We start from the raw sequence: 12,991 nt of genomic DNA on the forward strand, positions 1-12,991 counted from the left end.
ACCACAAGAACAACAAAAAACCCACACACAAAAACAGAGAGGAATAGAAGAAAAGCTGTAGTGATAAAAGAAAAAAGTACAAAAAAGGTAAAGTTTTAAAGAAAAGTTGTCCAGATCTGAATGGAGATAGGGCAACCCAGAGCTGCCATTTGACTACAAATTTAATTTTATTGTCATTATGTGCAAGTCCATCTCTTGCATGCACTGCCCATGCTGCTACAGATGTTTGAACCCTTCACTGTGCCACCCCAGCTACTCCTCCTGCACTCTCTTTCCCCCCAAAATCATCAGTAAGTGAAAATATAGAGTCTTGCATGGTGTCAAGTATCAGGGGGTAGCCGTGTTAGTCTGTATCCACAAAAACAACAAGGAGTCCGGTGGCACCTTAAAGACTAACAGATTTATTTGGGCATAAGCTTTCGTGGGTAAAAAACCAAGTGGCTTTTTTACCCACAAAAGCTTATGCCCAAATAAATTTGTTAGCCTTTAAGGTGCCACTGGACTCCTTGTTGTTTTTGAAAATACAGAGCACACGAAACATGACTGGGGAGAACCTTGCAAAACTACCATTTAACATGAGAGCAATGCCTGAGGCAAAATATTCCATTGTACTACCATTACAACACAAGTGTATATTTAATGCGATCAGGTCACATCCAGCTCAACAGATGGAGCTATTGCATTGATAAAATCCGTGAGACAAAACATAAATGTTGGTTTACGCAAAGGACAATGCTAAACCCACACCAAACCCTAAAAATGCCCATGTAAACTAATTGTCTGAACAAATTAATTCTCTTGCAGACAGATTTGTGTAGCTGATATGCAATTACAGTCTAGTCTTAGAAAAAAGACTGTGAAAATTTTTTAGGTGTCTGATGTGGTATACTGAGCCTCATAATAGGGCTCTTTCAATTGCCAGAATCAGATAACAGTACCTGTGATTGGAAAAGTTACATGGCATTGACTGTATGACATTGTCAGCTGACAATTCTGATGATTATGTGAAAAGTAGAATCAAAGCCATTGACAACTGGGTGAGAAAAAAAAAAAAGTACAAAAGCCACCTTGTGAAGCCAGGCGCCCTAGAAACACCTTAGATATGAGTGACAGGAAGGAAAGGAAGGAGAGGAAGAGGACTTAAAAAAAGTTGGAGCAGATCTATTGAGTAAGAAGATGAGTGTGTGTGTTTTTACAGAGTCACTTTTCTGACAACTTTTCAAATAGTTTTAAAAAGTAAATTACTAAACAATTGGACCCAACCTCTCTGCTTACTATAGAGGGAAAAATATACTTGAACGACACACAGTTTCATGGCAAAACCACTACTCGCCACAAATCTTCAGAAAGCCCCAAAGCAACCCACAACTGCAAAGATTAATGCCAGAAAAATAACTAGCTCCTGCACTGGGCTCTGTACCTCCTCATTATATCCATCTGCGTCAGATCTAACCAGAATCTTCCCCACTCTGGGGATCTCCACTTCAGAGACCTGTGAGCTAGGCTGGGCAGCAGACTCTGTCCCTTTAGCATCTTGTTGCTGTTCTGACTGAACTGTAAGGGCTGTTTCTCTCAGCTGGGCCTTTGTTGGTTCTGCCTCCTTTGGCTGTGGCAGCAGAAAGAGGAGAAAGAGAGTAAGAAACACACAAAAAGCTAAAACCAAACAGGAAAGTAGAAAGGAGTTGGGTTAAATGCAGCAGTGCTACAGAATTATAAGCAAGTGAGAGACAGAGGTCTGTTAACGCAGAGATGCAAAAACAGCTGGCTGCTGCAGGGCCCATGTTCCAGAGTTCTCACCTCATACAGAGCAGCCTCTACACCATTCTTCTCATAGGCATCAGCTGTATTTGCAATGGCCTGCGCTGTCTGGTCCTTTGCAATCCTGGCATGTTCAGAGGACAGCGAGCGTATGCTGTGTTCACAGCCTGATGATGGATCTGATTGGAAATTCAGAGAGATGTTAACATTCAATAATGTCACCAGGAAGGCACAAATCCAAATGGAAGAGAGGAAATTGCTAAATAGGATGGCTGCATGGTACTGTACCTTAGTATTTACCTGGCACAGTGACCAATGTCCTGCCCCATTGTTAACCCATGAAACTCCACTTTCTAACCTTGTAATTGGTTGCAGCCTCCTTTGTTATGGAAGAGCCAACTCAATTTTCCTCACACACAACTCAACTCTTGGGTAACATTCCAGAAAAGACAACATTTCGAATGACAGGTCATTCAATGTAAATGCTACTAAGGTGTATCTACGCTACAAACAAGCTTCCCAGCCCAGGGAGACAGATTCGGGCTAGTGGGGCTCAAGCTAGCACACTAAAAATAGCCGTGTGGATGTTGTGGCTTGGGCGGCAGCTCAGTCTCTCAAGTTTACCTGACCCCCGGGTCTGAGCTTGGGTGGCTAGCGCAATTTTTAGTACACTAGCTCACGCTCCATTAGCATGAATCTGTCTACGTGGGCTAGAAGGTTTGCTCCCAGCTGCAGCATAGATGTACTCTATAATACCCGATCAAGCAAAGCACTTCATCACAAAAATAGTCAAACTGAAGTCAATGGCACTACTCGTGTTTAAAGTTAAACACGTGCTTAAATGCTCTGGCAGATTAGGGCCTCACGTTTTTGTACACAGCTCAACAGACCCTGAGCTCAAGGGTCAGTATCTCACACATTTTGCTGGTCAGAAAACAATTTTGTGGCCTCAGAGGACAGAATTATGGACTACACATGGCAGAAAACCTGAATCATTTGGCAAACTGTGATGCACAACCCCAATTTTACATCACATTTGATTCTGGAGTTTGAAATTTAATCCCAAGGGAGACAAATTAATGAATTATCTCTCTGCACTTTCAAGAAATTCTTCTTTACCTCCTGTCCTAAAACATGAAACGCTGCTGTGTACCATTAAACAGCACGACTGCACTTCAATGGCAATATTATACACAACCACATTTGTGAAGCTCAGCGAGACTCATGCTATAAAAGATTGCTGTAATGGGTGGTCTCCCACCCAAGAGGTGAACATGTCAACTTTCTACAATAAACACATAAAATATTAATATAATTAAATCAAACTGAGATTAGATCATTGCCATGCGCTGAATGTAAAACAGGATATGATCACACTTGATGGCATGTCTATAGCTATGCAGGATATCAGCACATCGCATGATAGAACATTAGCTTTTTCTGCTGATATGATGGGAATTCAGCAATTGAGCTTAGTTGGTAGCTTTTCCAAGGTGTTCAAAATTGTTATGAAAAGCTCAGATAATGGTGGAATTTATTACAGGGAAGTTATTGTAGAGACATGGAACACGATCGGCAAACACACTGATCTTGTGTTACCTTGTCCTGATTCAGAAGTGAAATCCTGAGATTCAGAAGTAGTTGAAGGCTCTATCTGAGGGATCTTGCAGGATTGCTCCTGTTCCCATTCCTCCACCTCCTGTTCAAGCCTCCAGTTGTCCTCTTGTATGTAATTCTGGAGTTCAGGTGGCAGAAGTTCTATTTCTTTCTGAAACTGTCCTGTCTCTGCATCATCATCATCATCTGGAGAAAAGCAAGATTTTTAGTTAGCAATGAAACACACAGCAGCAAGATAATACTGCTGCAAACGAGGAATATCTAGAAACATTACAGAAGATTGATCAAATGGTTTGGAAAAATAAAGAAGGAAAAGAATATTTTTTCCTGGAATTTGAATTCAAGATGCTCCATAAACAAGTACAAGAAGATGGTAGGTGGTCAGTTCTTTGGGCAAAGGACCATGTTTTTGTTCTGTGTTTATACAGAACCTAGTACAATAGGGTCCTAGTCCATGACTAGTGCTCCTCTGCACTACGGTAATACAAACAATAACTAACCATGGAAAGGTACATTTCTGCATGGCGCACCTGGGCTCAGTAAACCCACTCAAAGTAACAATCAGGGCTGAGAGAGGGCATAGATGATTTCTCTTTACCAGAGGCTACCATAATGCTACAGATGGGGCTTAAAATGATAATAACTAGAAAACTTGGAGTTCAGCTTAAAACTCTACACTTCCACCACTACATGAAATCCAGTGGTAGGAAACTGCAAGGATTCCAGGTAGTGAGTGATTTTATACAGGTACTGAAATATCTAGGAATAATGAGACACTGGATAATAATGGTATTTCAGCTGTATAGTACCGCTTAAGAGAAGAACATACTTAGGAGTATATATCTAATACTGAATGATAATGCCCTATCCCAGATTCTTTCCTTTATAAAAATATTTAAAAGCACAAGGATCTTTAAAAGCACTAAATGTCTATTAAGTCTCATTAAAAGCATAGGATGGGTTCATTTTAGAAACTGAAATGTCAGAGCACGAGGAAGACAAACAAGAACTTGTTTCAGCTTCCGCATTCCCATTAACTAGATTCTCCAATGACTATTGCTGCATTGTTTGCTTCTATTATATCAAAATGAGCCATGTATGAAATTATTAGGCTCTTCTAGATGGCCAACAGCTGTACGATGCCACATGTATGATAATGCTTGCAAGTAGCTGCTTATACACTCATGCATTGTAAACACACAATTACAAGGATCAGTTATCATTAGTGATAATTCATCTCAGGCACAGAAGGGACGATATGCTGCATAAGCATCATGCACTGGATGTGCTGTGTATATTATGCTACCACTATCTATCAGAAGCCAAACCAAAAAGCAGGGTATAAATGGCCAGGACAAAGTAGGAAACATTCTGTTTGATCTTATAAATGATTTGCCAACTGCACACACACACACACAATGAGAATGCCAGAATACAGGCAAACTGAAATACAAAGACAAATGCAAGACTGGACATTTATATGGATAAGAAGAATAGTTACAGTTAATGCTAAGAAAAAACCTGAAGCATGAGGTTAAGACAATCTCCAACAATTAGGGATTAGGACATCCTTAATTTAATGGGGGACAGATTAGCCCACATATGCCTGCTGCAAAGTTTCTTTTACCTTCCTCTGAAGCACCTGCTCTGGCGACTGTCAGAAAGACAGGATACTAGGATAGATGGACAAGGGGGCTGACCCAGTATGGCAATTCCTATGAGCCTACATTAACCAAGCTATTTGAAACAATACTTTAGTATCAACCCAAAAGGTCTGAACAAGCGCTCACTTGGGCTGGTGAATCAAGCACAGGCAGGACAGGAAACATCTCACTTCACATATCTGTTTTGCTTCCAACTCCCTCTTTGGCCATGGCCAAATTAAAATCCCCTTTGTCACAGCTTCCCCATCCACAGAACAGGGATAACACTTACTAGTGTCATAGCGGAGTTGAACAGGTTAATGATCATTCAATGCTATGAAGGCAACACATACTACACAAGTGACTAAGTACTACCTCCAGCTTTGGTTCCTGTACCTGCAACAAAGTAGGACAGCTTATCATTGATGTACATAAGACAGTAGGCACTGGCATTCCTCAGGCCTCCATATGAATCTCTCTCCAGTTCTTCCCAGGATGATTCTGTCACAGAGATGTCATTGAATTTGAGCCAGCTCTTCCGGGGCTGGTCATATATGTAGGCCCAGTAGTGACCAGCATTTGCTTGGCCCTCGTGAACCAGGACGGCATGCAAGCGATAAGGAACCTGAAAATTCACATGAACAGGATTTCCAGGCTTATCTTTAATGGATGAAGTAATCGAAAATCTATGAAGACATTCACAGCTGTCATATGCTTAAAAATTGTCCATTTGTCCATTTGACTGCCTAATGCAAACAGATTCCCTTCCCCTTGATGAGCTCAGCTTAAAAACACTTCTATCCACTACCACAGTGTCACTATGACATCCGAAGCCTGACCACCCCACTGGTATCCAAACCTGTCAAACTAATTTTATGTTCCATGTGTGGAAGTCATCATATCTCATCTAAATTATTTAATGAGTTTCTTACTACTGAGGTTTCAGAGTAACAGCCGTGTTAGTCTGTATTCGCAAAAAGAAAAGGAGTAGTTGTGGCACCTTAGAGACTAACCAATTTATTTGAGCATGAGCTTTCGTGAGCTACAGCTCACTTCATCGGATGCAAGTGAGCTGTAGCTCACGAAAGCTTATGCTCAAATAAATTGGTTAGTCTCTAAGGTGCCACAAGTACTCCTTTTCTTTTTACTACTGAGGCTCCTTTTAAAATGTTTGCCAGAGACCCATGACGTACCAGACACAAGTTCTTCTGGTTTCTATTGCTGGGGCGAAAGATAATTGGAACTTTGAGCCAAGCCCCCTTGCATTTGCATTAAAATCTGAAACAAAAATTCTCAAGCAATCAGCCTGACTGCCTGTAACAGAGCCCTGTGCCTGGCACACAAAGTATTTTCAGGATTAAAATTGGAGCAGCATCCCACAAGTGTTTGTTGCATATATTTTTAAAAATACACTTCCTACAGTGGCTTTGATTCTCTGAACACACCTCTGTAATTCCAAACTCTAAGATTACCTGCACTGCTATGTGGTGACAGAACGTATTGCAAAGTACACTACCCAAAGACCCGCTTCTCACATCAGAGAGAATAGTCTAGGCTGATAACCAAAACCCATCCAAAAATAATGCCCTCTCTGTAGAGTCTACTCAGAGGACGGTAGTTCCCAAGGTCCTTCCCGCCCAAAGTATCTGAGTGACAGGGATCAGAGGATACTTCATCACTTTCAGATCTTGGGAATCTAACACAACTCTGAGGACACCAGTGTATAATTTTTCAGATGCCTGTTCAACCTATGCTTCCCATTCTTTGATACAGAAACAAATGAATCCAAGAAGAGCCTGGGACTCTCAGTAACTGGCTGCTCTACTCGCAGGTAAAGATTCAGAGACCTCATGCCCTGGTGGATGCAAGAAATTCTTTTGCAGATAGGCTCAGACTCAAAACCACCAGGCTCTTTCTCCAATAGATCAGAGACCTCTCAGGCAAAGACTTAGGCAGCCCTCTTGGTCTGACAAAGTCCCATCCTGCTTATGTGGGCCCAAGATCCAGGCTCATTCCTAGGCCAGTTCTTGCTGGAAAGCCTTTATTATCTGTTTGCAGTATTTACTGGCAATGCAGTTCCTGGCTGGTGGGCAGATGGAGCAATTGCCTATCTAAGGTGTTATATACATTGCAAGGCATCCACAGTGAAGGTGACTTGATAGAAATATTAGGTCAAGGACAGAAGTCTTGAAATCTGAACACTTTTCCCAGGCACAGAAAATTTAATTGTCAGAAAAAATCTAAACACAAAACAAGAAAAAGCTAATGACAATCCCTTTTTTAAAACTCTAATCCTAATACAGGGAGAGGACTAGGTTCTGCATCCACTGAGGCTGAAAAGCACAGAAATGAGACAGTTGGCAGTGGAGGAGTTTCTGGACTCTTGGTTCTAGAAAACTGGAAAAGAGCTCATTCCCACACTACCTCTCGCCCCATCCCCAACAGCTTTGAAACAGGTCCAGTCACCAAGTAGCAGGGCAAGAGATCTCACATCAGGTATCTACTGAGATGGTGTCATGTAAGTAGGTAGAACTACAAAGTGCGATTCAGCAGAGAGAAGAATTCTGAGCCCTAAGCCAGGCCATCTTGCACCGAGAAGTCAGCTATCTACAACCGAGACCACACAAAGGGGCTAACCTGTTACATACTAACGGGAAAGGGCAGCGAAATAAAGGTTAGCGTTTACCTCAGTTTTCATCAAGAAAGCTAGAGGGGAAAAACACTGATACTATTTCTTGAAAATCCTTAAATTTTTTAAAACAAGATTTTCCTGGGGAATTTTTGAAATATGCTAACGCAGAAAAAGTAAACTGACCACCAACAACTTGGATTTCACTTTAGACAATGGACATTGTTCAACTGGTAAACATAGTAGAGCATGACTACTCTGCTACTCTGCAGTAACATGGGGAGTTCATCCTTCAGGGTCTTTGACCAATCCAGATATCTATGACTCAACAACATTCGTCTTAGCATGTGCAGGTGCCCAAGTGCTAATGGAAGAAACGGACAGTGACAAGTGTTTATCTAAGATTATATTAAATGCATTATATTCAGTTTGTTTTTAGGTTCATGGATCCTATTATTCACCTACTAAGAACACCATTCTAAATAAGTTATTTCCCTCCTCAGAAAGGCATGTGTTTCATTTCAAAGTGAACTTGGCAAAACATTTAGACACACACACCCTTCCTATGTACATGCATGCAATTTCTCCTAATATTAACGTGACCTATAGGCACACACCAGCAGAACTATATCATTTTAATGAGCCCCTATATGAAAACCTAACAAAGCCACACTTCCTACCTGACGGAGGACAGGGTCACCATACATTTGACCAATGGATTGATTGATTCTGGTAATACAGTCCTTGAGATCTATTGAGAAGAACAACACTGATCATCAACTTTGTTTAGATAGTGCCCCCTTGATCCCAAACACATGGCAGCACAGAGGTACTCAGAACACAGGCCCATGCCTGCCCTTGGATACAGTCATGCAGTTACTACCGCAGAAGTTAATGGAAAGTTGTGCATGCTTATCCTGTGATAGACCAGGGCCTGTCACATGACATATAAGGATATTTCTATAATAATGTCTGAAAAGCAGCCACCTCTGGGGTGGAGCATGGTTCAGGAGTTATCTAGCTGAAGCTACCAGAAGGAATTTAGATTAGCAAAAGGCTGAAATGCACGATAAATACTTGGGGCCAACCTTGGATGTCCTGCTCAATCTCGCTCCTCCATCGCTGCAGGCACGTCCTAACTAGGCTCATCTCCTCCTCTGTGACCACACGAGGAGCTGGGCATTCAGGCATTTCAGCTGGTAAACAGGAGGCCTGGGGAAGTTTGCTCATTAATTCTTGCTGGGCTGGAGGGTTTATCAGAGTGGATGCTGCGCCTTCAGTGTTCTCAGTATTTTCTGTTTCTAATACACTATGAAGCAAAAGCCACATACTGATGGACACATCATTCAGGCTGCTGTTTCCAGAGAGCATATGCAAGTTCACATAGCTTTAAAAAAATATTCAAGATCTGAACAAGCAAGTTTCCATCCCAGATGATGCCAGGCTTAGACTTATTCACTAGTCAGGAAACAGTTTGGCAGCCTATAAGCTTATTAAAGTGCAGTCACTTCCGAGAAGACCAGATCCCAAGACAAGAGGTGATGTAAAAGTTCGAGTTCTTACAGGACTCCACAGTGAAGCACAGAGCCACAATCCACAGCACTGACAATTCCTTCCCATTTTACCAGAGAACTCGTTTACTTGCTTGCTTAAATTTAGAGCGCAAGCCAACCATGGTGGGCAGATCTGTGATAATTCAATATTGCACTATTTTAATGGTTGATGAAACAAAACAAACAATTACTACACTGTGCAAAGAGTTCATATAATTTATCTCAGGATTACTGCTTAAACATAGCAGTTTGACTTTGTATCTGGAGAGGGAAAAAAGAACAAACTGGATGCAGAGTGTTATCTGCACAGACTGGTAGCACCCATCTGGGAGCAGGGATACTCAAAAGCAGGGACTAACTGTGTTGGTGTTCATACCACACATCCCCAAGGTTCTGAGTGCCTAGACAACTGAATCACACGACATAACAGCTCCTGGAGCAATGATCCAGGACTCTTTAGCTCAAAAGGTGAAAGCTCTCTCTTTAGCCAACAAACTTTTTTCTTTCCTCACCTGTTTTGCTGCAGAGGTTCATTCAGACCACAGCACTCAGCTGGGGACTGTGCGGGCGCCATCTGAGAGTCCTGAGCAGAGGGAACAACTAAAGGTAGCTTTGTACTGGCAAATTCAAGAACATACTGCAGCATGTCAGGTAATGGGAAGCGGCTTGGGCCAGAGCCATATTTCATGTATCTAAAGAACAGAAGCAAGACAGCAGAGGTCTGTTAACTGAATCCTCACACAACTCATTGTACATGGAAAGGAAAATAGTATGAGCAAGCCATATTTATTATAAAATATAAATGCCTAGTAGTTGCTGGTTATACAAATAACTAACTATTGTGTTACTTAAATTAAGATCTTGAATACAAATAGCCCTTATTCAATTTCATACCTTGTTTAAAGAGAAAAACACCGACTCCCGGGGGAGGGGGAGGGAGTTGGATGCTTACCTTTCCAATTTCTGCTGCAGAATTGCTATTTGCTTCCTCAACTTCCTGGTCTCCTCTCTCTTCCTTTGAATAATCTCTTTATTGCTGTACAAATACCTAAACAAATACCACCCCCCCAAAAAAAGTGACTGAGTGAGATTTGTATACCTCTAAGCTCTGCACTGTCTCTCATATGCATACATTTTAACATTTCCCTGCTCACAGACCCACCCACCCCTCTATTTCTCTAGTTAGAATAAAACAGAGCAAAGTGTGAGGAATCAGTTTTGAAATACAACAGTCTTGTAAAATCTCACCTGTCCATATAAATAATCTGGGGAAATTCTAGTTTGTTGTGAATCTTCTCTGGCTGCCCTAGTGACTGATTGAACTCGAACCGGGAGAGTTCAAAGGTTAACACGGGAGGGAGCTTTGTAAACCAACGCTGTAACAAACAGAAATGCCCCAACCAGGGCACAGGTTTTGAGAGGATTGCTGAATGACACATTTTATATCGACAAGTTATTCTGCCCCCAAATAATTTTTTTCCCTTATACATACAAAGCATGTACTAAATCAATATGAGTTGCTATTTAGAAAACCTAATTTTACAAAATATAAGACTTCCACTTCCATTTTAGACCTTCACCATACAAAACATAGTTAAATAATATCCAGAAAGTCAATATTTGATGCCCAGGGCACTCAGATTGATAGACTACCATCTAGTCAAGGAGCGAATTTAGAATAAGTTGGCAAATGCTACACTGAAACAATGTATGTAGGCCCAAGGCCTCCGAGAGGGAGAGTTACTTCACAATGCTGCTGGCACGCAATGAACATCAACAAATAGCAGCCCTTAACCATTCTCTGTGCACTCAGCTAATCAGCAACTCTTGGTCTATTCAGAAACTGTTTAGCTTAAAAGGCACAGACAACAGACCCAACTTCTCAGTATTTGGAGTGTGCAATAAGTGCCACACTGAAAAGGTTATTCGTAGTTGCATTTATACTTTCCCCGGCTCCCAGCTTTCAAGAATATTTCTAACATCCATTGCCAGAAGAATATTTCACACATTCTTACGCAGTGCCAGACAGACAGTACCCTCCCCGTTTTGGGCTCCTGATAGTACTCTAAGATAGTACTGCTCTGAAAGATCCATATCAGAAAGCCAGAACACAACGGTTCATCCGCGGAATCAAAATGCACCAATAATATTGACAGTGACGGCCAATATTAATGTATACAGAGGGAAGCTGCCATTTATCATGACCCTTTTGAGAAAAGTCAACCAAACATCCTCATAAACAACAACAGAAGGGAAATGTTTATAAACCTGCTATCGAGGTTAAAGAAACAGATTTCCAGTTAATCCTGCTGCATATCAGGCTTCAAAACACTCACCTAAGGTCTCAAAAGATAAAATGCACTTTATTTTCCACGTCCCCTATCACGCGATCCACTAGTCAGGATATCCTGAGAAGTTAAATTAATGAGCACAGATTTTCCCATCACATGTCTTAAAAATAAAAGTGACAGTCTTTGACACATGTCCTGGTTTGAGACACTTTCCCCTATTTTTCAGTTAACCATTTAAAGGAACTAAGCGCCATGGACCTCTCCCATCACCTGTTTAACTCCATCTTGCTCACACTGCTCAAGATTTTGCACTACACCAATCCTACCAGAAGTCTGCTTCAACTGTGTCCATGTGGCACTAACACAAGAGCAGCAATCACCAAAATCAGGCAGTTCATTCCAAAGTTAGATGGGCCTTAAAACAAGCTCACCCTGAAGTCAAACCTCTTTTTCCTTTTTTAATTCAAGTCACTGCAACTCATCTTTCAGGCATTCATCTAATGAGTGAAACTTCTTTTCCCCTCCCCCTGTTACCACCAACCCTTGCAAACATCTCTTTAGCATTATCTTCCAGCACCTTTTTAACATGGCCTACAAGCTAATTTCCCTCAGTCTGCCTTCACATCACATGAATCCTTCCATCATTTTAGTTGACCTTCTCTGTAGTCTAACTTTCCCATTGCTTTTATCTATAAAGTGAGGCTGAATGCAATGTGTGTATCTTAACTTTTTAATTTGTCACAAAGTTAAGCAGCTTATGATCCGCTCATGATTTGAGTAATTAAAAAAAGGAAAAAATAATCAGCACAGGCAGAAGGTTAAGAGTTACAATGAGAGAGAAAAATGCACACTATAACAGGGAGAAAAAAAATACAAATTCCAAATGGCATACCATAGAGTTAAGCACTGTACTTTTACCCTCCGAAAATATGGAGGCAGTGGTTCTCCCCTACTCAGGTACAGGTAGGCTTCAATAGAAAGAGAGAGACTTTATCACACTTACACATCAGAAGCAGGCGCCTTTTTAAAAGGGTAAACTCCTGGAGTAAGTTACATTGGACAACAACATCTTTACAAATAAACTAGGGCTTGGTGGCTTAGATATCAACTCACATTTAACAGTAATGTACATTTAACAGACTGACCATGAAACGTTTTACATTTGGTGAAGAGGGAATGTTTACAGTCACCATTTTAAGTTACCAGGACACAATAGGACCTCCCTGCACTACATTGACTGCATCCTTTCAAGAAGAGCAAACAATACATGCAACCAACCTCTTGTCCATACTTCACTGATAGATCAGAAGGTAGTGGCTCAATCTCCCCTTCTACCATGGCCCCTTCCAAACATTCGTTCAAGTTCCGATAACCGTTTACCTGAAGGGGATACTGGCCAAAGGTCTCTATCTTGGAAAAGGTCTTGCCTGAATAAAGGAGAAGGAAAAAAATATAAACCACCTTAAAACACCACCAGAAAACACTCTCTCTTCTCTAACT

General features: G+C 41.3%; 1 protein-coding gene across 13 annotated transcripts in view; it reads right to left on the bottom strand.

Moving 5' to 3' along the window:
* Positions 1-12,991, bottom strand: part of USP28 (ubiquitin specific peptidase 28) — a 125,080-nt gene that overhangs the window by 9,370 nt on the left and 102,719 nt on the right. For 6 of the 13 annotated variants that reach the window (XM_037882467.2, XM_043534254.1, XM_037882466.1 and 3 more), the window contains 10 exons: positions 12,770-12,918; positions 10,449-10,576; positions 10,153-10,248; positions 9,713-9,892; positions 8,736-8,956; positions 8,328-8,398; positions 5,415-5,643; positions 3,358-3,561; positions 1,798-1,937; positions 1,421-1,606 (listed from right to left, as the gene is read on the bottom strand). In XM_037882467.2, coding sequence (XP_037738395.1) covers positions 1,421-1,606; positions 1,798-1,937; positions 3,358-3,561; positions 5,415-5,643; positions 8,328-8,398; positions 8,736-8,956; positions 9,713-9,892; positions 10,153-10,248; positions 10,449-10,576; positions 12,770-12,918 — 1,604 coding nt within the window. Of the gene's footprint in view, positions 1-1,420; positions 1,607-1,797; positions 1,938-3,357; positions 3,562-5,414; positions 5,644-8,327; positions 8,399-8,735; positions 8,957-9,712; positions 9,893-10,152; positions 10,249-10,448; positions 10,577-12,383; positions 12,460-12,769; positions 12,919-12,991 lie in introns of those variants that run through there. The other 7 variants (XM_043534256.1, XM_037882470.1, XM_037882469.1 and 4 more) reach the window with 2 other exon arrangements.

This window comes from Chelonia mydas, chromosome 22, assembly GCF_015237465.2.
Source record: "Chelonia mydas isolate rCheMyd1 chromosome 22, rCheMyd1.pri.v2, whole genome shotgun sequence".
Taxonomy (NCBI): Eukaryota; Metazoa; Chordata; order Testudines; family Cheloniidae; genus Chelonia; species Chelonia mydas.